General features: G+C 37.8%; 2 protein-coding genes across 5 annotated transcripts in view; one reads left to right on the forward strand and one right to left on the reverse strand.

The window, feature by feature from the left end:
* PHKB (phosphorylase kinase regulatory subunit beta) overlaps positions 1 to 10,875 on the reverse strand; it is a 216,254-nt gene extending 205,379 nt beyond the window's left edge. For 2 of the 3 annotated variants that reach the window (XM_038531132.1, XM_038531133.1), the window contains exons 1-2: positions 10,744 to 10,875; positions 8,320 to 8,432 (exon numbers count right to left, since the gene is read on the reverse strand). In XM_038531132.1, the coding sequence (XP_038387060.1) occupies positions 8,320 to 8,374 (55 nt within the window). In that variant the 5' untranslated portion in view covers positions 8,375 to 8,432; positions 10,744 to 10,875. Of the gene's footprint in view, positions 1 to 8,319; positions 8,433 to 9,097; positions 9,378 to 10,743 lie in introns of those variants that run through there. The other variant, XM_038531131.1, reaches the window with a different exon arrangement.
* Positions 10,876 to 10,920: 45 nt separating this feature from the next.
* Positions 10,921 to 26,679, forward strand: part of ITFG1 (integrin alpha FG-GAP repeat containing 1) — a 174,711-nt gene continuing 158,952 nt past the window's right edge. For both annotated transcript variants that reach the window (XM_038531136.1, XM_038531138.1), the window contains exons 1-5: positions 10,921 to 11,335; positions 13,005 to 13,077; positions 18,266 to 18,411; positions 18,834 to 18,891; positions 20,107 to 20,181. In XM_038531136.1, the coding sequence (XP_038387064.1) occupies positions 11,128 to 11,335; positions 13,005 to 13,077; positions 18,266 to 18,411; positions 18,834 to 18,891; positions 20,107 to 20,181 (560 nt within the window). In that variant the 5' untranslated portion in view covers positions 10,921 to 11,127. The remainder of the gene's footprint in view (positions 11,336 to 13,004; positions 13,078 to 18,265; positions 18,412 to 18,833; positions 18,892 to 20,106; positions 20,182 to 26,679) is intronic.

The following is a 26,679-nucleotide window of genomic DNA, read 5'->3' on the forward strand; positions in this document are numbered from 1 at the left end:
ATTTTTTATAACTAGAAGAAATTATCAGATATTTATGACCAAGCTTAAAATTAATTGAACCACATAAAGAAAAAGAATTCAAATACACAAAAAATTCTTCACTGGTTCACCTCCAAAGCGAAGATAGAAATGTAACAGAAAATAACAAGTTAAGCACATGATACGAGTATGTTCAAAATATATCAGAAACGTATGCGATAAAATACTGTCCAAAGCTCAACTGTCCAAACCCAAACCCTGGGCTTGTCCTTGTCAGATTACCTGCACAGCTTTAGCAATAAGACTCAGTCTGTTACCAAATAACAACATCATGGCTGTTCATCTCCATGAGTAAGATCTATATATTTGCAAAAATTTAGTCCTGAGCTATAAGACTTGAATCTTAAAAGCCAAAAAGGCAGGCCATGGATATGGTGTGAGGTTACAGATTTATTATTGCTTATTAGCAAATACAACAATAAGCTTTTAAAATTTTTATGTAACAAGTTAAAAACTAATGCTGTATATTTGAAAGACAACCAAGAACACGAGACATATATCAGAACCTATAAAAATGGCCAATTTCAATTATACACATAAGAAGATTCACACTGGTTTCTGGAAATCACCATTCATCTATAAAAAGCAACTTCCTCAAGAAATTCGTGAAATATGAACTGCAAGAGAAGAAAGCTATGAAATCAAAAAATTAAAAATGAATAATTGGCTTTAAAGGATGAAGGTGTAGTCATATCATTGTTGGTAAAAAGTAACTAATAAAATCTATAAGAAAAAAAGGAAGAAAATAGAAAATAGGAACAAGTTTTTTCATCTTTTAAAAACTACTTCTAACCAATGCAGCCAAATCCTAATGTGACAAAAATGAGAACAAGTATGAATTTATTAAAAACACATCACAGAAAACTATAATGAACGATCAAAAAGCATTTACTAATTTTTCAAAACCAGGTTTATATCAACAGTTACAATTTCTGTTTTCTACCTAGAGATTTAAAACTAAACCTCCCTCAAAATCTTAAAAGACATATTCTATTATGTGTTTACTAGTAAAAATAAAATATTTATATCTGTCACAAACCCAGTATCTATTAACAGGTAAATCAAATGCTATATGCATTTTTCAGTCTGAACCAAGAAAAGATACAGCAGAACCTAGCAAAATTTTGCAGATTATTTTTCAGAAATAGAATGGCCAATCTGTCATTTTAAAATACGGACAAAGATTATAATGACATAAGAATAAGATTTATAAGAATTTACTATATATATGTATATGTGTGTATATATATACACACACACACAGGAAATCTTCTGTTGAATTCTAAAAGTCTGTTGAGTCAAAAATTATGTGATAAATGGTAAATGGATTCTAATGCATAATCAAGGTGATCACATTTTCTTTTTTTTTTTTTAAGATTTTATTTATTTTTTCATGAGAGACACACAGAGAGAGGCAGAGACACAGGCAGAGGAAGAAGCAGGCTCCATGCAGGGAGCCTGATGTGGGACTTGATCCCGGGTCTTCAAGATTATGCCCTGGGCTGAAGGCGGCGCTAAACCACTGAGCCACCAGAGCTGCCCTAGGTGATCACATTTTCTGAATCTGGACTGATGACAGAGCCAATATCTGCCCTTTCATAGACATTCATCACCCAACATGGACTGAGTGACCTACATGTCTGGCATTGTACCCTGTGTTCCTGTGTTAAGTGTCAGAAACAGACATATAACACATGGTGTCTGCCATCAGCTACTCCCTGTCTTCTCCCACTCTCCAAACTATTTTTCACTTAGTAGCCAGAGGATCTTCATAAAATGTTACTTGGTCTTATCACTGTATTACCTCAAATTTTCAATAGCTTTCCCTCTCATTTACAATAAAACCAAAGTATCTTCAAGGCTTCCAATGGCCAGCCCATCTCAGTCATCTTCTCTCTCCTATTCCTGTCATTCACAATGCTTTGTTCTTTGGCCTTTTCAATGCTCCTCCAATGTCCAGCTCTATCTATCCAGGATCATAGCCTAGAACCCTCTTCACCCTAAATTTTCATTTGATTTCTACTTCCTCCTTTGGTTCAAATGTTACTTCCAGAGAAGATTTCACTAAAGTCCCACACTAATGCTGCAAGAGATGGGGAGCTGATGAGTGGTATTAAGTAAAAAAATAACAGGTCAGTTTTTGTTTTAGAAAAATCATCCAGATAGGAGCTTGTAGAACGTTGCTTGCTGGAGGTGGTATGAGGGCAGATGAGGGCTTAGGCAGCAAAGTTAAGTAGGAAATAGTCCAAGAGAGAGATAGAGATTCTATGTATACAAGAGCACTAAAGTCACCTTTAGCTCTACATAAAATTTCATTAGGCTATGAGCTCTCCAAAACCAGTATTATATATTACAAACTTCCTATGACATTAGAGAACCCCATAAACATTAGTTAATCTGAAATGAGTGAGAGAAGAGCTGTGAACATAACCAAGATACAAACAATAATCACTGCCATTCATTTGTGGAACACTTAGGCATTATACATAATGAAGAAGAGGAAGGCAGCAGTGGTTAGCAGTAGTTCTGCCAGAGTCTGTATCACAGCTTCATGACTTTATGTGAATTTACTTCTTTTTTTTTTTTTTTCAAGAGAGAAGTAATAGTACCTACGGCAAAGAATTGCTGTGAGATTTAAATGAAAAGCACTGAAAACAACACTGCTTTTCACATAGTGAATACTTAATAAAAATTAACTACTAAATTAGTCACTGCTGTCATCAACATTATAATCTTTATTGTTCTTATATTAGTACCACTACTACAACCACCAGGTACTTCACAGGCATTATTTTACCTTCACAAAATAACTTAGGAAGGAAATACTATTATCTCTACTACCCAATGAGGGAAAGTAGATAAAAAAACAATTCAAATAGTTTATAAGTATCATACTGGAATCTGAGCATAGTAGTATGAGTCTAAAGTCTGTATAGTAAACACATGATGACAGTCTTTCAAAAGGGGCAGGAGGGACTCAGGTGTGATAAGTGATACAATTTTTTAAACAATATGATTTACTGAACATATATTATGCTCCAAGACCTCTTCTAGGCTCTAGGGATACAGGAGAGGACAAAACAGATGAGATCTCTTCTCTCATATGTGACAGGCAAGAGAAAAATATCAAATAGTGAGAAGTATACTACAGAGCATTAGAATTAAGAGTGATGTGTCTTGGGGCCATTGAGATTGGATAGACAGAAAAGGATACTTAAGTTTAAGATGAGAACCTAAAAGACAACCAAAAGGGACAAGCACACACTACCAAACACCAGGATACAGAGCTTTCTAGGCAGAGGAACTAGCTATCACAGGAAGCCTAAGTGAAACAAAATTGAGTCTTAAGCAACCAAAACAAGTCAGCATAGCTGAAGAGCAATGGGTGAGGAATGGAGTGTTCCATGAGAAGATTACAGAGATAGGCAACAGCCAAGTGCCTTGGGTCACCCAAGGGAAGGGACTGTGGATTTTATGCTTAAAGATAATAAATGATCACAGGAAAGTGACATGATCTGACTTATATGTTTAAAAGAATCTTCTCACTGCTGGGTGGAGAACAGATTGTACTCAGGCAAGAACGTGAGTTCTTTCCAGGCTATCTCAGTAGTTTAGATCAGAGATGAAAGTGGCTTAATCTAAAGAGGCAGGAGTACAGATGGAGAAAAATAGACAGATTTTGGTATACATTTTTGGAGATGGAGTAGAAAGGATTTACAAATGAACTGAATAAAAAAAGATGAAGAAAAATGGAATAACCTCTGTATCTTTAGCTTGAACAGCTGGAAGAATAATGGTTTAGTTTACTGAGATGAAGAAGATTAAGGAGGTGCATATTTGGGGTAGGAACAGGAGTTAGATATAAGAGTTCGGTTTTGGCCAGGTTTCATTTGAGATGCCCATCATACACCCATTTGGAAATGTTTAGTAGGCACCTGGATCAGAATTAGGAATTGTGAAAGTTCCTCCTATCCTTTCTCTTGCCTCACAGACGACTGAAGATAAAGAAAACATGAAGAGGAAAACAGATTTTGGGATGCCCAATGTGAGTATTCTGTAACAATCTGAAACAGTGAGAATAAGACATTGTACTCTTCATGAAACTATTTCACTTATAGAATCTAAAGCATCATGTCTGCTGAGGATAATGATAGAAAAAGAAAGCAAGCTTTAAGGTCAATGAGATTCATGCCAGGAGAGTTAAGCCACATCATATGGCCTCTATTTCTTAAATCTTTTAAGATTATAGGGCGGGACCTCCTAAGAAAAGATCAGAGCTCCCAGCAGGATACACTTTACAAGTGTTTCTGAAAATTCCATCCTACTTGAAGGGAACCCATTGCATACCCTATAGAAGATAAAAATAACCTCTAACTGTACATAAAATAATGACTGCTCTCCCTACTCTCTGACAGGAGTTTCCATGGAAACTGTAATAAAGAATTTCTTTAGACTTCTGATTATTGACAAAAATGAAATGGAATTGGAATCAAATGAGAACTAGATAATGGGTAATCAAATTTAAGCTAATTGCGTTTTAGTATGACAAGTTTTCTTAATCAAATGGCTACCTAGATCATAGATACCAAAATAAGAGAGATAAGCAACCTTATCTGTTTTTGCAGAAGTCCTATTCTTAAATACCTTATCAGCAATATTGTAAAAGACCATGTTAGGAAAGATAAGAACTAAAATTTATTGGGCAGCTACTAAACATCAAGTGTTTTGTGTGTAACACCTTATTTAATTCTCATAATAATCCTTCCAGGTAGGTTTTATTACCCTTATTTTTATAGAAAAAGAAGCCAATTCTCAGGTATTACCTGAGGTATTACCTGTACTCCCTACACAGTGCAGAGCCTGACACAGGACTTGATCCCAGGACCTTATAATCATGACCTGAGCCCAAATCAAGAGCCAGGCACCAGATGTAAAGTAACTTGTTCAAGATCAAACAGTAAAGAACAAAGCCAGGATAAGATTTAGGTTTAGTTGAATACAAAATGTATACTTTTCTTAGGCTTTTAAAAGGGGCTCACAGTGGCCTAAGAGCCCAGGTATGTGATCTCGTAAAACCACAAGAAACTTTTTGATTAATTGTTAAATTAGGCTGAAGACAGGGCTATCAAATAATGGCTAAAAAAGAAGGGTGTCAGATATGTAAAATAAAGAGTTGAGTTATGCCCAGAATATATAATAAAATTTTACCAAGTACTGATATGCTTATAAAATGAAATTTAAAAAGGAAATTAATCAAAGAACCTAAAAAGACATCAGGAAAAAATGCAAGTCTTAAGCTGATAAACTCACTTAGATGGTGATAAGCTTAGGGAGCTAAGATAGAGATACTTCATTTTAGGAAAGAGTAACTTCTAAAACTATTATCTAAGAATAAAACTAAAAATACCAAGACATTTCTTATCTCATTGCAAAATGCTATAACAATTACCACAAATAATTCAACCGCAATACCACCGTGACTGCTATTGCTGACTAGCTCTGTTAACCTAACATATTGCATAACTGTACTAGTCACATGAAAAATGGAGGCAATATGAGGTACTGAATGCTACACTCCTTTCCTAATTCCATACCTTATTTTGCTGGTGGAGTTTGCCTATAAATTCATGGTCTTGTACATTTTACTCCAAGGTTCTTTAAAGAAAAACTGGGACCTCCAGGTATCTCTTTGGATTTAAGTAGTGGAAACCAAATAAATCATATTCAACCACAGCACATATAGACACATTAGCAGTCAGAGCACAACTTAAGCATGCACACACAGAAATGCAGGGCACACAACAAATTCAGCATAAGGTAGAACAAAGACAAAATAGTAGAAATAAATTCAGGAGAAATAAAGAGGGTTAACAATGCATAAAACAATCTAGGTACATTGGACGTTAATTTCCCAAAATCAAGGTAGTCATTAAAGGTACAATCAAGGTTTTCATTTTTTGTAACATTGGATGGTGTCTAGCCAAAAGCACCAGGGAAAAGCTCAGGTGTCAACCAAGGACATGCTTTAAAATAATTGTTAAATAAAATTATTCCTTTTTCTTAGGATTGATTGATTTTAGAGAGAGTGAGAGTGAGAGAGAGAGAAAGCAAGCAAATGAACAGGGGAGGGGCAGCGGGAGAGAGAATCCTCAAGCACACTCCCTACAGAGTGCAGAGCCTGACACAGGACTTGATCCCAGGACCCCAAAATCATGACCTGAGCCCAAATCAAAAGCCAGGCACTCAACTGACTGAGCCACCCAGGCACCCCTGAAATTATTCCTTAAAACACTCTCGTACAATGATAATGTCCAAAGAATGACACAAAGGAGAAAACAAATCATTTCCAATGCAGTATTTCTCAATTAGTAAATAAATTATAAATGCAAATCACTCTGAGTATTTTTAAACAGATAAAAGATTTAAGGAGTTTTTAAAGTCATTATTAAGTTTTGGTTAGAAGAGCCCCCCCCCCCCCCCAAAAAAAGTGTAAATGTTTAAAATAAGTCACAAGGAATTGGTTCCTGAAGACTCTTTAAAACTGTGAGGTTTGGTATATTTCTATTTTGTTTCTTGGGGCATTTTATTTCAATTTAACATAGCACTGGAAATGTTTCTTGTATATGCCTTCAGACACTCTATATAATGTTAAAAACACTCTACATAATGTTAAGTCCTTATGTCTTGAAATTTTCAGGACTATTGATGCATAAAAGCGTATCTTTAGTATTCTCTTTCCGCATAACTGCTAAATGACTTTACTAGTGCTGGAAACCCACCAAGCCCTTATTATTAGGAAAGCCAAGATGGAAAACAGAGCCGAGTGCTTAAATTACAGAAAACACAGTCCAAAGATACATGTCTTCTTGTTCTCTTAGTTCAAAGATTAAATTAGAAATCAATTGTAATATCATATAGTATATACTATTTTGTTATTTAGCAGATGACAACTGAAGACAAGGATCATTTTCATTCCTTAATAAGAGCTTTCTTATCTGTGATTTTTCCTTAAGCTCCTTCCTATTTCAAGATTGAGGAAGAATCCTCAATCTTGCCAATATAGGATTTAAAGTCTAAATGGAAATAAAGGGAGAATCACTGTCAGGGCTTGGGCTGCCTCATCACACATTTACCTATTAATGAGCCTTGAGGTTGAATATTCTGCTTAAGCCATTTTTGAGACAAAAAGCAGCCTCTTGCCAACAGGTTTCTCCCAGAGTGTTCATACAATGAACAGGTTTTAAAAGGCCAAGATGGGTAACTACCTACAGGAAAAAGCTGTAAAGTGTTTAGTCTTCATTCTACCTCTATGGCCACTAAACAAAGGCCTTTTCTTCTTCTGTAAAGGAAGAATGATTACATCCAAAGACCTGAATTCCTAATGAAATACAAAGGTGGTCTCTCTTAGATGCATGAACTTCCTTGAAAATGTCTTCCAAATCCTGGGCACTCATCAGGGAAGCAATCAGCTTTCATCCAGCTTGCAAAGGGTCTCAACGTGACAGTCTAAGAGCTACTGTGCCAATGTCTCCTCTAGCCCTTATACTAGGATGCCTGAGGTGGAAGGCAAAGCACACAGCCTTGAAACATAATAGTCTAAGATTTGGGGCAAGATGCTTTACCTTTGTGAGCTTCCTGTCTATAAAACTGTATATAAAAATACCTACTTCACAGGAGCACCTGGATGGCTCAGTCAGTTAAGTGTCTGACTCTTGATCTCAGCTCAGGTCATGATCTCAGGCTCATGAGATTGAGCCCCGCATCAGGCTCCATGCTGAACATGGAAGCTGCTTAAAATTCTCTCTCTCTCTCTCTCTCTCTCCGCCCCTCCTCCCATCTCTCCCTCTTAAAAAAAGAAAAACCTACTTTGCAGGTAGTTGATGGCAAGGAAATGATTCTAACACTAACCAAGAATTTCTCATTTATAGAAGTTATTTCCATTATGCAAGGAGATGATAGTCACTTAAGAAGCTTTATAGGTACCCATTTTACAATTGAGGCTCCCAGGCACTGTGGCTCCTAGGCTCAGGTCACACAGAGCTGGTATAAGGACGGGATCTCCATTCTTACCCTTCTCATGCCTTAAAAAACACCACCACAGGCCACACTCAACATACAGTAAGTAAAAAGTTGAACCTAACAACAGCAGAAAAGATACTAAGGCTTGGGTCCACCAAAGAAGAAATTTTTTAAAAATTATACCAACATGGTTGACATCAATCTTCAGAAACAAAGGTATTTAAAATTACCAAGTGACCCGTTTGGGGTCTACACACTTACCAGACCTTAAGAAAGCTGGAGGAGAAGAGATGACGGCATCAGGTGAGCTGGCCATTTCAAATTGTTGACTCTAATCATAAGTGTCGCAGGCTAAACTACAGCAATTTTCAAAACTGTTTAGTGAAGGTTAGAAGCAATCAGCGTTAGATTAATTGAAAGCAGTGTGAGTGGTTATTAACATGATGCAGTGTGCAACAAAGGCAATAATTGAGGTTCATTATAATTTTATTTTCTTTTTAATGACTTGAAAATCTGATTTTCTTTGCTTTGATAAATTACATTTGCTTATATGGATGAGGCAGGAAATATATAATATCTACTTATTAAACATTACATAAGTGTAACATACTCTATTGAGCAATGAAGTGATTATGTGACTATGTAACAATGCTCAGAACTTTGCAGTGGTATCTATCTCAGAATCAGGTTAGCCCAAGTTTTAAACTAAGCTCAGTTTATACGTTATTCTAAAAGACACAGGAATCAATGATTATTTTTAATGACACAGGAAATCAATGATTCATTCAATAAACTTAGTAACACCTTACAGAGTTAGAACCTGAAACCTAAACTAATTTGGAGGAATGACTTCAAATGGTAACTCTTTTACTACGATGATATATACAGTAACATCCAACATATATACTATGCACTTAACTACCTTGCACATGAAACTGGACTTAACTGACTGCATTCAACAAAAGTTAAATACAATCAGGCTTCCCCCCCCCCCCCCCCCCCCCACCTAAGAAAGAGAAAGTAGGTCTTCAAAGCTTACTGTTAAGACATGCAATTCAGAGAAAATAAAGACTGGAGAATAAACCCTGTATGCTTATTAAGAGAAAAGAGAAATGCTGTAATATAGACGTTGAAGGCAGAGCTCAGTTCCCTGTAAGAAAACTCACGTTACTCTCTTTGACCAGATTATTAGCAATCCAATTAACACTTTTTATAGCCCAGGTAGACACATTGTTAGTCAATATTTCAATATGACACAAAAATTTTAAGTAGCGTGAAGCAAAAATATATGTGATTACTCCAAGGAACTATACTGACTCTGAAATGTACTAAGGACTTACTTGTCAAAAAATTTCTCATACTTTTGGGGTAGTTTTGCTATAACCTAAGTAAATAGCGCAGAACTTTTAGGTCTAAATAAGGTCTAAATATAATAAGGTCTAAAATAAGGTCTAAAACATAATGAAATCAGCAAACAAAGACTGAATGAATGTCTTCCTGTAGGATTTATGAAATTAGATGCTTTCTTTAAATAAATTTTTAAGAAAAGAAAAAAGGCAAACTACACCACAGACAACTAAGAACTTCACAAACTGGAAAAACCCCAAACATAATGGGGTATATTAGCTGAGAAAACAAAACAAAACAAACAAACAAAAAAAAAAAAAAAAAAAAGCCCTCCCAATATCAAGGCAAAGGCAGAACTGATGTTCCCAGGGCTATGCCTTTCCTCGTCCAACATCAGCATCTCTCAACATTGACACATAGTAACGTCAATCCTTTAAAAGGGGGGAGATTCTTAAGGGAACACTTGTCGTTCCACCCGTCCTTCCTGTTTTAGAGGCACACTTTTCGCTCACGATTCTATCCAGCCAACCAGAAATAAGGGAAGTTTCAATACCATCTAGAGGAGTGGTGAGCCACGAGCGCTAACTTCCAAGTCGTGACTCTGCAGTTTGGACGAGTCAGTGGAGGGGCCGGCCTCCAGCGGTGCTAACCGCCTGCGCAGCCGCGGCTCCGGGCCTCCGCGGCTCTGGATCTGGGACGCACAAGAGGGATCCGAATCCTGGGGCCACCTGCCCAGGTGAACAAGCCCACTTCCTTCTGGGCCCTGAGCATGCTCGAGGGACACCCCCCCCCCACTCCACCCCACCCCGCCACCTGCACAGCCTCAGGCCCTGTCCTCCCTCAGCTTGTGACACGGAGACAACCGGCTGTGGCTCAGAACTCGCCGAGAACGTAAAAGGGAGATACGGAACAGGGCAACGCTTTCCCGCTGCCAGTTCTCTAGGACCATGTCATAGTCCCATCCTAAGAATGAAGCTATTTGACTTTTGAGGGAGGACGCAGTCTCCGCGGACCCTGGCAGCCGCCTCATTTCTCCAGGCGTAGCCGACACCACCACCTAACTTTCCAAGGTGGGGGCGGGGGCCGGGAACACATACGAAATAGCACTGGGGGGAATACACATTTATGTAGTAAAGTTGGGGCCACCGCCCACTGGTGGAGGTCGAGATAGACCAGGGGAGGAAGGCCAGGGCCGCCTTCTGCTTTCCAAGGGGAAACACGCGGGCACAAGTTCAACTCCAGCACCCCCCCGCCCCGCCCAGACTCCCGCCCAAGGCGCTAGAGGGGGTGCACCACCCGGGTGCCTGGGGGAGGGGGTGGCGCTCCAGCCAGCCAAACCTGAGCGCTTGGCCCGGGCTCTCCGCTCCAACACCTTCCAGTTCACTTCAGCCATGAGCCCCGCCGCCCCCACCACCGCGCTCGGGCCGTCTAGGCCACCGCCCCCAGGGCCGCTTGTCAGCTCCGCCCGGCAGGCCCCGCCCCCTCCGCGCGACACTGTCGGGAGGCGCGCCGGCCGGAAGTGAGCGCAAGGGCGGTCTTCAACCCAGCTCCGCGGCCTCCGAGGCGTCAGAGGGGTAGCCCTAGGAGAGAGTGAGATACGGACCGGCGGCGACAGCCACGAGCGTCGGGGCTGTGCGCCTTCTCTCTCGGCCGGCCGCACGGTGCTTTCCGGCTGCCGTCAAGCGCGGCAGTGGGCCGGCGGGCGGGGGCCGAGGGGCTGCCATGGCGGCGGCGGGCCGGCTGCCTAGCTCCTGGGCGCTGCTGGCGCCGCTGCTCGCGGGGCTCGCGCTGCTGGGAGTCGGGCCGGTCCCGGTGCGGGCGCTGCACAACGTCACGGCCGAGCTCTTTGGGGCCGAGGCCTGGGGCACCCTGGCGGCCTTCGGAGACCTCAACTCCGACAAGCAGACGGACCTCTTCGTGCTGCGGGAAAGTCAGTGCTTGCCCGGCCCTCCCTCTGTCCGCTGTCCCTGTGCCCCTCCCGGTGTCCCCACACCCCTCGCCCGGATGGCCGGTCCTCCTGCATTTCCCAGCCCTTCTCTCCCAACCCTGTCTCTCCCTTTATCTCCAGCATCCTTTGCAGCTTGCCCGTTTTCTCCATCTTCTCCAGCCCCGGGTGCTGGCCCGGCCACCCACACAGTTTGATCTTCCACCAAAGCCCTGGAAACACCCCACATTTTTTTGTTGTTACTAAAAAGCCTGCGGCCTTCACCCACGTACCCTCTCCTCCCCCATGGAATCACCTGCCTTCCAAAGTCCTTCCTAATTCCAAAGACTTTGTAGCTTGCTTCTGTACCCTCCCAAAGCCCCTTTATTCCTTTCTGCTTTACTTCCTTCAATCTTCCTTATCCTGTAATGAACTGGAAAAGATTTCAGCTTGACAATTTCTTCTCGTACCTACCTTCTCATTTGCCTCACTCACCCGCCCCTCCCTTTGTCAGGTCCCAGCTTTCTTTGAAGCTACTGTGCCCTGCCCCCCACCCCATGCCCTGAACAGTCCACAGCCCACACGAGCATTTTGCAGGGACCATGGATAAACCCAGTGTCTTCCTTGGGAAAGGATTCTCAAACTGCAGATTCTTCTCCCTGCTGAGCTGTCTATTTTGTGCACCTGACCTTTTCCTCACTTCGGTCACCACCCTAGTCTTCCAAATCTCTGCTCTCCTTGTCAACTTGAGGTTCTTAGGAGTTATTTGCTTTAACCATCACTAAACAAACTGTATTGTCAACCTTCATGCTAACAATGGGTAATAAAGGATCTTAGCATTTTGAGCACCCACAAACTTGGGTAGATGAAAGCCACTAAGGAAGAAAGTGAAGCAGGTTTATACAGAGCTTCACAGGATCTTGGTCCAGGTGGCTCTGGACTCTGGATAGTTTTCCTATCTTTTTTATGACTATGTATTTATTGCAAGAAGGGTGCATCCTGCCAAACCAGTAGCTACTCCATCCAAACTGGATACAGAGACTCTCCTCTTAACTCTAAAGATGATTTGGGTTTAAGTAAACAATTTCAAAAGTCTGTTGCAATGAGTTCTCCTGAATGCAGCCAATGAGTCCTAATGCTTCAACTTGGGAGATGGTTCCATAGGAGCCACAAGAGGAGGGTCTTGGAGGATTCGACTTTTTCATAAATATGTAATCATATCCTTGTTACCAGTCAGATACCTACAGTAAGAGTTCCTTTTTCCTGGTGCCATGCATCTGTGTGATAAACTAAAAAAACCTTGAAGAGATCATGTTGTTAGGTTTGGGGAGACAAGGCTTGACATAGACTATAGTTAAAAGGCACGTTCTTTATATGGTTCTTTTAAGTCACCTAATCTGATTCCTGGCAAAAGCCATTGGCCTCAGTTTGTTTTGGCCAACTGCATTTTCAGTGTTCATCCTTCCTGTTTCTGTATCACTTAACACTGAATTTGTGATACACTGTTAGGTATCCCCATTCATTCAGACAAGTAGGACTCACTGTGAGAGGGAAGAGGAACTGGAGTAAAATAAAAGTTCTTTTGTTAAGAGTAGTACCCAGAACGCTTTTTGTAACCCCTGATTGGAAGCTATTTGGAAATAATTCTCTAATAATGTATATTCGCTTTTTTTAGGAAATGATTTAATCGTCTTTTTGGCAGACCAGAACGCACCCTATTTTAAACCCAAAGTAAAAGTATCCTTGAAGTAAGTACAAGTGTATCTGTTCCTGTAAAAACAATCATTATTGTAATGATTGATATGCAATACCTAGTTGGATTGTCTTTCAAATCAACTTTACTCAACTTTGTTGACACGAAACCACTGGTTATAAGGTGTCAGTAGCAAGTAATTAGGAAAAATAATAAATATACCAAAGTTTAAAAATTATTTACTTTTTAAAAAAATGAATAAATTTGAGTAAATCAGGTCTGTTCTCCATAAACACCTTTCATTCTCTTGCAATCTAGTAGTCCCTTCTTGAATGTGTTGAGGACTGTCACTCATTCTGAGTGTGCATGTGGGAGCACCAAGCTCAGCAGGTCAACCATGTGTTGAGGGGGTGGGTGGGCTTCATTTGCACTGGGAAAAGGTCAGTGACCTCTTCTAATTTTTGTTTGACGGGTAAGTGCTGGGTTTTTTAAGGTTTATTTTAAAGGAATTTAAATCAAACATTTGTAAATGTTCAAATAGTAGTTCTTATTTTTCTTTTATATGACCAGCACTGTCTGAAACTCAGTGATCATCATCAATAGTGAACCAGCAGAGTTTTGAAACATCAAAAAACAAGGTTTCATTGCTGGATGGTTCAAGGAAGAAGAAATGAGTTAGTGCAGACTAAAGTGGAAGCTTCTAGAAAGTTATAGGATTTCAGTGACCTTCAGTAAAATATAGGTGAGGGCTTTCAGATTTGAGAACACAGCATTAACAGGAGTGACAGTAAGCATGTTGTGAAGAGGAGGTGGAAAGATTTACCTAACAGACATGGATGATATACTTGGAGAGTTATGGACCAAGAAGATGAGATCAGGGCAGACTAGGAACCTTCATAAATACCACAGTTTGAACTCAATCCCATGAAAAGTGGGGAATCTCTATAGGTTCTTGTTTAAAGGAGAGCTGAAGAAAATGATATTTTAGGTTGATTTTCTTAGCCATGTACAGGATGCATTGATTTGTAGAAAGACCAGAAATTACTTGGGAAATGGTTTAAAAAAATATTTAAGTCCCTTTCTGGGCTAATGACTACTCAGACTCTACAATAGTTAAACTCAGACATACGTTAAAAAAAAAAAAAAAATTGGACTTAAGTTAGAACATCGAGAGGAAAGCTTTAAATGGACAAACAGGAACTTATCCCTCTTTAGAAATTTCCTAGTACTGGATGTCTAGTATGCATGCATGGAGTGGGCAGAGAACATGAGTTGATAAATATTATATACAAGAAATGACCTGCCTAGAAGTAATTTTTCTTGGAAAGAAATGTTTGAACAAATTTCAGTTTGAACAAAGAACTAGAGTTCCACCCAATTTGTTTCATTTTCTGGTTTTGATTAATGCAGTGTTGTTTGATATACTATTAAAATTTAGACTTGTTTTTATTTTGTTTAGAATATTTTTCAAAGGAAAAATAACTCTTCTTCACTCTTTTCTTCCCCCACTTCCCTGTTCTTCTCTCACATACAACCACTTTTAGAACCTTCAGTTATTTTGTCTGCTGTTTATTTCCATGTTTTAAAATAAGCATTTACAGTGTAATTTCTTGAGTAATTATCTTCCTCTCTTGGATTTTTGTTAGCATAGATGAGGGTTTGCCATCTTTAATTTATCTCTATCATATCATATTTTTAGTTAAATCAGTAAATATTATTTACATTTTGACCATGTAGATTCAGTGCACTTCAGAACAAACTAGTACATAGTAATTTCATTTCTGTAGAGTTTTTCCTCCTAGAATATATGGATGCTTTTTAAAAAATCAGTTATGTAGCTTTCTGTGTGTATATCCTTAATTTCTTGGTAGATGTTCCATCATACTGGCCAGATACTTATTGTACACTTTAATTTTCCCCATTGAGTCCTCTACACTTCTTTTTTTTTTTTTTTAAAGATGTTATTATTTATTTATTTATTCATGAGAGATACAGAGAGAAAGGCAGAAACATAGGCAGGGAAGAAGTAGGCTCCCCGAGAGGAGCCTGATGTGGGACTTGACCCTAGGACCTGGGGATCATGCCATGAGCCAAAGGCAAACACTCAACCACTGAGCCACCCAGGTATCCCTAGTCCTCTACATTTGTAACCAATCTGGATTCATTCTCTATGCCTTCTGCAAGGTTAGTATTTGGGGACTTTGTTGTTCTTTCTTGGATCCTGTGCCATTTTATTAGCTGCTTCACTTACTTTGCTGAAGTACATCCTTCAGGAAATTCCTGAGAAAGAGTATATGCTATGTCCTTCCATGTCCAAATTTATTTTTTTTTACTTTTAATACTTTGGTTGGCCTATAGTCTTGTGACATCAAAGTAGAGGGCCCCTTCAAACTGCAGGCTTCTATCCGTGGAGGCTTTTTAAAAGGTTTTTTTCTTTAGTGATTTTTTTTTATTCTCTTGGGAATTCTTATCATTTAGTTATTGGAATGCCTGGGTACACCCTTTATCTCTTATATTTGTGTTTTTGTCATTTCTTTTTTTTTTTTTTAATTTTTTTTTTTTAAATTTTTATTTATTTATGATAGTCACAGAGAGAGAGAGAGAGGCAGAGACACAGGCAGAGGGAGAAGCAGGCTCCATGCACTCCATGCACCGGAAGCCTGATGTGGGATTCGATCCCGGGTCTCCAGGATCACGCCCTGGGCCAAAGGCAGGCGCCAAACTGCTGCGCCACCCAGGGATCCCTGTTTTTGTCATTTCACTTTGTTTTCCTTTCCAGGGGATTTTCTCTATTTGAAGCCTCTATTGAATTTTTTGTTAGCTGTCATATTTTTTTTTTAAGATTTTATTTATGTATTCGTGAGAGACAGAGAGAGGCAGAGAAATAGGCAGAAGGAGAAGCAGGCTCCCTACAGGAGCCTGATACAGGACTCAATCCCAGGACCCTGGGATCGCAACTTGAGCCGAAGGCAGATGTCTGCTCAACTACTGAGTACCTGTGTGCCCCAGCTGTCATATTTTTTATCTCCAAGAAGTTTTCTTTGTTCTATTATTATTTTCTCTTAGGAAATTATTATTTTCTATTTTTGTTTTATGGAACTACTTTCTTATGTCTTCAAGTGTAGTTTTGAAGTTTCATTGTTCCCCTTATTATCTCTTTTCTTCAGATCCCTTACTGCTATTTATTTTGGCTCTCTTTAATAGTCATAGTTTTCTTCAAAAAGCAGGGGTATCATATTTAAGAATATGGCACTAGAGAGCTAATTGGAAACTCTGACTTTGCATGGTGGGACTATCTCCTGTCCGCTGCCCTGCATGTATGTTCCTGGCTGACTGGCATCCAGAAATAGGGTAGAGCTGAGGGCAAGGGTCAAAATGTTACTTCTGTATATTTTCCATTAACTCCGTTTTTTAACTTAAGTCTAAAACCTTACCCTCTGCTTGTATCTTAAATCCCTAATGCCTGATTAATAAACTGCATAGTTCTTTCCTTGCTGAGAAAGAGGGACATGGGACCATCACTCACAAAACAGATTTTCACTTAAACCTGTTTTCAGCCTTCTGCCTCACCTCTTGTCCTTCACAATTTCTGATGACTACAAATTCTGAGCCTCTTGGGTATTCTTCTGGGCAAAAAACTTTCCTTGTTAAGCCTTTTTCTTTAGACATTCTAGCTTATAGCCAGTTGCTTTGCCCTCATAAATCAGTTAGCAGTCCCTCCCTTCCATTCCCTATCTCCCTTCATGATCTCTGTTTTTGAGAGTTAGGTTTAAAAAAAATTTTTTTCATTCTGTATCATGTTAGTGGGTTCTTTGAGAGAAGAAAAAATAAATGCATGTCAATATGGTATCTTTAAACATTCTACTTAACGTTTACAACCATAAAGAAGCTGGGCATTTGTGGCAATTAGGTTAAATTTGCACCTAATCCTTTTGTAATATATTCCCATTTATTCCAGAGTACTTTTCCCCCCAAAATTGTGAATTTATTTACACAGTAAATAAATAAGTAGATGTGGTATATGTTACTGGGTATGCACCTCTACCCACATGCACATGAGGAAGTCTCCACAATTAGAGTTGGCTACATAGTAGCATATATAGCTGTTATATGATCATTTCTAAAGACCAGGTATTTTTCATGGAAAAGTTAAAGTATTATTGGAATTATTTGAGGAAACTGGCATTACCAAAATGACTTTATCATAATGAAGATCAATTTTAAAGGCTAACACAATTTGAACTTCAGCTATTCCATTTAACTAGCTACTAGCTAGGTAGCTGGTTAGTTATTAGCTTTTAGCTTTAGCTGTTTAATCACTCCAAACCTCAGTTTCTTGGTCAGTTCAATGAGAATGATAATACCTATGATGTGATGAACTACCAGTTAATAGTTGTTAAGCATTGATGTAACATGTGGAACATAGTAGGTAGATGCATTATGATAAAACTATTGTTTTTATTCACACTGCTTAACCTTGCTTAACCTTTTCAGTATTTTTCTCATTTCCACCTTAAACCCGTTGTATATATTTTTCTTGATGCTATTTATAAAACAATTATAGTCTTTTGGAAAACTTGTTGTCTTGCTATTGCTCTAAGTGGAATTAAATAAAGATTGAACTTAAGGCCTATTTTTTTGATTGGGTCATTCAGACATTATGACAAGACATGTTTTAAGTTTTCAATGTTAATATAATTTCAGAATTATTTCATTATTAAAATATAAAATTAGGTATGTATGTTTTGATAGTGTATTACCAGGATTGGTAAAAAAAACTTACCTACCATTGTAAATCTTGAGTATTTTTCAGAAATCAAATGATTACTTAATCTTCACATCTACATTAAAATCCAAAATTAAATATTTCACAAATAATACCTTTGACGACAGTGATAATCTTTGCTGCCTTAATTGATTATAAGCTTGCATTTCTTATAAATCAGACAAATGCATTGGTATCCTTGACAAAAGAATTAAAGAATTAAATACAAGGGCTATAAGCCAGCGTAAGAACATAAAACTACTTTCTTTTGAAATATTTCAGATTTGTCTTATTTCTTAAGACAAAATCCTGAATTGTTTTATAGACCAAAGAATACTACATACATGAAGGATGATAAATTAAGAGAATGAAATGAATTAGTTCTGTGATTTTAAATTTCTTTTTGAAAATATTTGTGTTTAGTACAAATACAGAAGTGTCCTATTATAGCTTGACTAGATACCTGTGTTTCTTTTAGGAATCACAGTGCATTAATAACAAGTGTAGTCCCAGGGGATTATGATGGAGATTCACAAATGGATGTCCTTCTGACGTATTTTCCAAAAAATCATGCCAACAGTGATTTGGGAGCTGTTATCTTCTGGGGACAAAATCAAACATTAGGTAAATTTGTTTTAAGAGTTTTTAATACTTATCATTGGATATTAAAGGAAAAAATAAACCTGTTATTGCTAGATAAATATAAGCATTTCATGTATTTAAGCATGGACATTTTAGAGTCAGGTGGTTTTGTGCATATTGTCAACTGCTCTAGTGCTAAATTATATTTAAAGAAGACTCACCTAAGAGATTTTTAGAATGAAGCCTCTAAATAAAGTTATTATAATGATGGTCTTAACTATATAATAAACACCAGTATTTTGTGCTGATGTCTATTTAAGTTAGATTTACAGTGTCTTGTTAATAGTAGTAGTTGGAATTAATTATAGATGAATCTTGAAAAGAATAAAGATATCTTACCCCAAGTGTAGATATCAAAAGTAATATAAAGTGCCTGCTGACTTATATATTTTCTTTCTATACAGATCCTAACAATATGACCATACTCAATAGGACTTTTCAAGATGAACCACTAATTATGGAGTAAGTATGTGCTTGTTTCCCTTTGAATGAATTTAAACTGAACAACATAAGGTTTCTCATATCAAAGACTATTTTGTGAAGTAGCATTGACACTAAATTCATTCGCCCTTTGACACTGACAGAGGCTTATACCCTTGATTATATGGTTTTTATTTGCCATGATAGAAAAGGAAAGTGAAATTCAATATTTTGGAAAGAGGAAGAAATTTGTGTTTTTGTTTCTGCTTCGATAGCTTTGAATGTGTCCATAATGGATCTAGGTTAATGGTAGCCATGTCAGTTTTCAAATAATTAAGGTAACTATTTCAGGGTAAAACTATTGGTGTTTAATGGACAGATATGAATGGTATGAGATTTCCTCCAGAGATTTAGAAAGATGTCTATATTAAGGAGAAACTTACTTTTTTTAAAGCTCTTCTTTAGTGTTATTTATTTTTCAAAATAGACCCAAGTGCAATCCAAATTCCTGTCAGGAATTTTGGTAGTCATGTAGAGATCATTTGGGGATTATAAGCAATGTACAGACTTTTTCTTGTTTCCATTACTGCCTTTCGTACAATTATTAAAAACAGTCATGTATCAGTAGGTCAGTGAACATTAAGTCTGAACTATAAACCTGTATATTAATCATCTTAAGGGCCTTCAGTTTGATTTCTTTCATAGTTGTGTATTTTTCATTGTTGTTGCAATATTTAATGGCCAGTACAAATTTTTACACCAACTGGGGATTACTTTTGTGGGTTATTTCTCCTAAGTCCATCTAACTACATAAGTTGGGTCTGAAATAAGTGCTGTCTTCTTGCCAGGGATGGTCAAGGTTATGCAGAAACTACAGACAACCCTAAAATTTCACAACGAAAGTTCATTTCTTGCTTACATGCGTGTCCAGTGTGGGTCAGTGGTAGGCTAAGCTCTGTGCCATCACTTAGAGGCCAGCCACATCATCTGTGGAGCAGGACCATCTGAAACACGTGCTCTTTTCATGGCCACCACAAGCTTAAAGAGGGCTGGAGGGTCCAGTAATAAATAATAATAAACCCTTTGGCCTAGAAGTGACACATGTCTGACACTTGGGCTGACATTTTGTTGACTACAGCAGAAACTGGTGAGCATTGTGATGGCAACTACACCTCCCAAAGGTTATTTTCCTTTTAAAGCTAGAACATGACAGTTTTATGAAACAGCTACTTAATGTTTTTAATGTTTTCCTTTCAGCTTCAATGGTGATTTAATTCCTGATGTATTTGGTATTACAAATGAATCCAACCAGCCACAGATACTGTTGGGAGGGTAAGTAAATATGATTATAACTATGTCATTAATTGTACTTATTGCTGCTACAAGATCTGTGTGTCTATGTGAATTGATTACTTTAACCATTAGGAAAAAACCCAGCTTACTGAAAATCCTTGCTCTTAAAGATTTTTAAATGGGCATTTGGTTGACACAGAAGCTTTCTCAAATAGTTTGGGATTTGATCTGCAACTGCTCTCTAGGAAGAACCATCTTAATCCATTTATCCCTCTGGAAATTAGAAATACAGACTTTACAAGTGCCCATTTGAATTTGGTTCATTAGATGTTTTTTAGGAAAGATTTAACTTAAATAGAATGGATAACTGCAGTCTTGAATGAGTTCTCCACCTTAGTCATGTTAGCTCTGAGGCTTTTACTGATAAGCCCGTTCCTTCTCCCTTTTATTTGTTCAGAGAGCAATCAGTAATTACTTGAGAATGTAAACACGCCTTCTCTGGGCTCTGGAAACTTTTCTGCATGTACTTTATGCTTGACCAGTATGTGCTAAAATTCTCTTACCATCCATTTGTGCCATGTTTCAAAAATCTATTTGGAATCTTGTGTTCAATGATATAGTTTCTCTAGACTTAAATAGAACTGGCCTCCTAATATTTATAGGACAATACTTTTCATGAGATACCTTTAGCTTGGTTAATTTATTCTTTGTCTGATAAGGCAAAAATTTAGCTCAACATTGGGCTCCTGGGTGGCTCAGTTGGTTAAGTGTCCAGTTCCTGATTTCAGTGAGGTCATGATCTTGTGAGTTATGGGATCAAGACCCATATCAGGCTCTGCGCTCAGCAGGGACTTTGGTGGAAATTCTCCCTCTCCCTCTCCCTCTGCCCCTCCTCCCACCTGCATGTGTGCGAGCACACTCTGCTTCTCTCGCTCACTCTCCCTTTCTCTCTTGCTCTCAAATAAATAAGTATTAAAAAATATGTAGTACAGAATGAATTTACTTGTTTGACTTTCCAGCAAGTGCGAAGAAGTACCTTTATTAATCTGTCTTCTCCAGGTGTTTGAAAATCTAATGGATTTCCTTTCTGTGTTTTGGAAAAGTCATATATTTTTATATTTACCTTTTGAAATGTGATTTACAGCCCATAGATGAATAAATTGTCTAAGGTATTATGAGAAGACACTGTCACATTTCCTATCACTTTTTCTGAAGGTTTTCAATAAATAATATGGATGTTTTGATACTAGTGATAGTGATCTTTGAGGGACTTAACTATGAATCTTGAATGAGAAACTTGTGGGGTTTTTTCCCCAATGTTTGAAAAATACCTGGAAAGAGAGCCCTGCTCTAGAGACCAATTAGATGGAGATCTTGCTTTGCCTTTGTAGCCCTCCAGGGAACTGAGTGTGGGTGGGGTTGGAGGGGAAGGCACAGTTCATTCCTGCCACTGCCAAGTTCTGCTTATTTGCCTTGGGCTGGGACTACTCAGGAAACTGTCTTTTTGTTTCTTTTCTACATATCGGGGGCACCTGGCTGACTCATTTGGAAGAAGCAACTCTTGATCTTGCAGGGCATGAGTTCAAGTACCATGTTAGGTGTAGAGATTATTTAAATAAATAAGAAGTTGCGGTGCTTAGTAGCTCAGTCAGTTGAGCAGCTGATTCTTGATTTCTGCTTAGGTCGTAATCTCAGGCTCACTGGGTCATGGGGTTAAGCTCATGCTGAGCAGGGCATGGACGTGAGATTCTCCTTCTGCCTCTCCCTCTGTACCACCCCCCACCTCATGTTCACCTGCACATGTGCCCACACACGCTCTCTCTCTCACTCTCTCAAATAATCCTTTTAAAAAATCAAAAATAAATAGGTAAATGAATAAAGGCATACATATGATTGAGAACGTGATGGTGACTTCTGGCCTGCTCTATTTCACGGTAACTTCCATTTTAGCCAAAGAAATACTTGAAATAAATACCTTTCATATGTAATTTGACCTTTAGAAATTAAAACTTTTGAAATAGCTATTGTTTTTAATTCAGAAAGTAAACTTTCTAATATCTTTATGGTTTTTCTACTTAATCTACAAAAAACTAGAGTATCATGTGATTGTGTCATAGGTTATTCATAATTTTGCATTAGATTTTTTTCTCTGATGCTTACTGAAAAACAGTAGCTTTAAAAACTTATTCTGGCTAGAGACATATTTTATTTTTTAGACATAATATACCAGAATATTATGTATACTGTATACCAGAGTATTCAGTATACTGGAATAGTATTCCTGGTCTTTTATTCTCATTTAAACTCATTTACAGATTAAACAATAATAACTAACCATATTATAAGTAAGAAATTTATATCCAAGATTTATTCTGATGCCAGTTTAAAAAATGAAATTATATAAATTGGCAGAAAAGAATTCCTGTCAGTAGCATCGTTGGGATAACTATAGCCTAGCGATAATTATGATTCCAGACAACAGAAAGCTGAATTTGTCTCTAAAGGAGCAAACATTAATGTGTTACTAAAATAAGAAAATAGGGCAGCCCCGGTAGCTCGGCGGTTTAGCGCCGCCTTTGGCCCAGGGCGTGATCTTGGAGACCCAGGATCAAGTCCCACATCGGGCTCCCTGCATGAAGCCTGCTTCTCCCTCTGCCTGTGTCTCTGCCTCTCTGTCTCTCTCTCTCTCCATCTCTCATGAATAAATAAATAAAATCCTTAAAAAATAAATAAATAAAATAAAATAAGAAAATATACTTAGGCTGTATCACTTTTAGAAGTTACAGATATATGTACAGGTAAATAAGTAAAAAAGCCATCAGCAATGACATTTTAGACTATTCATGTGACCTTGATTGGCAGCCCAATCGGATTTATCAAGAAACCCAACCTACCTTTTGCAACTTAAATGTGCTTTATGGTCATGGCAGACCCAAGATTATCTTAAATTTAATTAAATTTTACCAACATCTTAATTTTATGGGAAATTTGCAATGATCTTTAAATAGAGTACTGAATGCTCCCATAGGATTGTGCTGAAAAGCCCAGCTGTAACCTGGTCTAGTGCAGACATGGAAATAGGAGATTTCCCACAAGTGAAACTAGCATGACTGATCTGGCTAGAGTAAAGATACACATACATAGTCAGTCTAAGCAGGCAATGGTAATAGGCAGAAGGATCCTTTTTAATTGATAATGTGGGGGCTATCTAACAAGGACAGGAAGGATGCTAAATCTACTTAGATGCCAGCAATAATTGAACTATATTAAATGATCAAAGGTGAGGCTTCAGTTTGTCTCAACCTGACTTTATAATGACTTGAAATAATGTAATTGTGTGCCATATTACTTAGAAATAACACCTAGCCATTAAGTATTAGAGCAGCTTTTGCAGTGATGTGAGGTTATCATTAATGAGCATTTTCTTTAAAAGGGAATTTGAAACTGATGTTGCATAAGCATTCAGAATATTTAGTATTGAAATGAAAACATTTGTACCTGTAATTTTAATCAAAGCCAAATATAACATTGGTCTGTTCAAATTTCTGTGACTCATATACTGAGTTCAAACACATTTCTGGGTCAGGCCCAAGTTGTATACTTGGGAATATTAATGTAGATGTGTCATAGATAACTGCTGCTTTTCCATGTACTTTGTTCACTTCATAAGTGATTGCATAAAATTTTGAATGAATATTAATATCACAGAAAGCAGCCATTTTAAACTATTAGTTATAAGGATGGATATTTTTCTCCACTGCCAGCAAAAAACTGTATCTTCTATCTAAATATAGTTAGCCACTCTCAATCCAAGAGATGTAAATGCCTATTTTTCTACATAATGTCCTTTTTCTCACTTTATACCAATGACTGATTTATTTAATCACGCTTCATTTTTACTGCTTATTTTATTGGTTTGCTGATGTATTACAGAAAATACTGCAAATATTGGTCTTAATGAAATAATGATCTGATATTCTGTCACTTAAATCTGTCGTTTAGAAAAAACACAAAAATTAATGATTTATAACACAAAAGGAACCAAATAATTATCACAGCAGCTTTTAACTTTGTAATCATTCATAATCTTAACAAAACAGGTAGCTTGAGATGATTCATATTTTCTGATATAAAAATACTAGAATTCCCCTAGCAGCCTTCTCCCCTCTCACTTTTATACACTGTTTATATTTGGAACATTGTTGTTTAAAGGAAATCTATTAGAACTTGAGGAATTAATTTTTATTAGTATTTCCATAGAAACAGTGCAACAGTTTTCTAACTTTTCTATTTTCCTAAAGAAATATTCCTGTTGGAGATAAATTCTTTTGTTTTTCTATTGTTTTTTATCTAAACCTTTTTTTTTCAAAACTAAGCCACAGAAATAGTGAAAAGCTTTAACAGATGACAAAATCGAATATGATACGATTATTTCAAATGGCATGTTACTCAGGGATCTCTAATTTGATTTTCTGGATTTCCACCAGGAACTTTTGAAGGGTCATATGATCCACATTCCCTGGTAATTGATCATACTGCTTTGTTTCAGGTATTGTCTGGCAGTATTGTTTGTAAGTGAATTTTTGTTTGTTTGTAAGTAAATGATTTAAGATGTTATCCTTAAAATTTAGTCACTTTGCCTTTAGTTAAATATTACAATTTTTAGCTATTCTTTGTAGTAATCATTTGGAAGGAGATCAGCTTTTTTAAGAAAAGCATAGTTTTATAGTTTCTGTGTAAAGAAATTTGATAGTAACATTTCATCATGAATATTGATGATTTAAAATGTCTTGGATTCAGCCTATTTCTATTAGCATATATCAAGTTTTTGTTTCCTTCTTTGAGGGTAAACTATTTTTTACTTCATTACTATTTGCATATGTACTGAAGAAAGTCTATTTTAAACGAAGCATAGTATACACTGAACTGTACATTTAAAAATGATGGAGATGGTAACTTTATGTTTACTTATAAAAGTAAACATAATTGGAAAAAGAAAATCATAGAGAAGCTGTGTATACAGCACACCAAGCAAGATCAGTATATATTATTTCAATTTAAGGTAAAATGATTCAAAATAGTTTATAATAGTTTGTAATTTGGAAGATACAGGTTAAATCTCTTTCATTAGATTTCTATTACTTTTTTTTTAATGCATTTGCTATTGAAAATGCCATACAAGTACTTGATATTTACCAGTCTGGAGGCCTAAGCTCTAAGCTGCAGTTCTTGGGTTCCACAGTGGTCCTGAGTTAGACAGTCCAGCTATGAGGGCCTGTGCTTCTCTTAAGTTGTACTTGCCTGCTCTAGGAACTAGAGCACATCTCCCAGGTATAATATTACAATGCACACTCAATGGAGGTAGGAATACTGGGACAAAATAAGGATATGGTGGAAAGAAATCTCCACATTTTCTTCTGTGAACATAAGATGTTATTTCTGTGAAGTCCTTAAGATTTATCTGCTCCATTCCACACCTTTGAGTTCTTGGAGACACCCATAGTGAGTGTATGACTCATCAGGTATCACCAGGGTAACTTTGTCCTCCAGTGATGCTTTTCTTCGCCCCTAGATCCTCCCCTAGGTTCTCCCCTAGATCTTGCTCCTCATTGTGCCCCTCCAAAAGAGGCATACAATGGAGTTGCACAATTTATCTGTGTTTTTTTAAGTGTATATATATATATATATTTTTTTTTTTAAGATTTTATTTTTTATTTGTGAGAGACACAGAGAGAGAAGCAGAGACATAGGCAGAGGGAGAAGCGGGCTCCTCGCAGGGACCGGAATGTGGGACTCGATCCCCAGACCCAGGATCATGCCCTGAGCCAAAGGCAGATGCTCAACCACTGAGCCACCCAGGCGTCCCTCTTTTCTGTGTTCTGAGAGGCTTAGGGTTAGATGGAGAGAGAAGAGAAGAAATAATATCTTAAATGAAGCTGGTTTTTTAATTATCTACTGAGTAACTCTGGGGCTTGGCACGTTACATTACTTGTCTTATATTTTTTCTCACAACAGATAGCTCATGTGGCTAAAGAGGCTCTCGGAAGGAGGTTGCTTAGAGAGGCTAATTGAAAGGTGAAGTGACCACTACAAGCTCGGGATTCAGAAATAAATGGTAGATCTGGGATTTGAATCCTGGTCTTCCAAATTCTACAGCCTGTACTCTTGTCTTCATTTCTGTATAGCCATTACCATTCTTGTAATCACAGAGGACCTTTGGTGGTGCTGCTACACGGCTAGCTTGGACTTCCTCATAGCATAGTGGCTACTTGCCAAAAAGGAGCTTTCTAAGAGGTGTAGGTGGAAGCTGTAGATCTCTTCCAGGCCCAATCCTGGAAGTTAAACTGCATCACTTCTGTTACACTCTGTTGATCAAAACAGATCAAAGAACTAGCTAAGACTCAAGGGAATTGGAGGATTATAAGCTCTCCCTATAGATGTGAACATGGCAGAATTGAAATGTGAAAGAGTATGTGGGATGGGAAATAATGTGGCCATCTTTGGAAACACAACACAATATATTTGTGTTTATTTACT

This window comes from Canis lupus, chromosome 2 (genome assembly GCF_011100685.1).
Source record: "Canis lupus familiaris isolate Mischka breed German Shepherd chromosome 2, alternate assembly UU_Cfam_GSD_1.0, whole genome shotgun sequence".
NCBI classification, from domain to species: domain Eukaryota; kingdom Metazoa; phylum Chordata; class Mammalia; order Carnivora; family Canidae; genus Canis; species Canis lupus.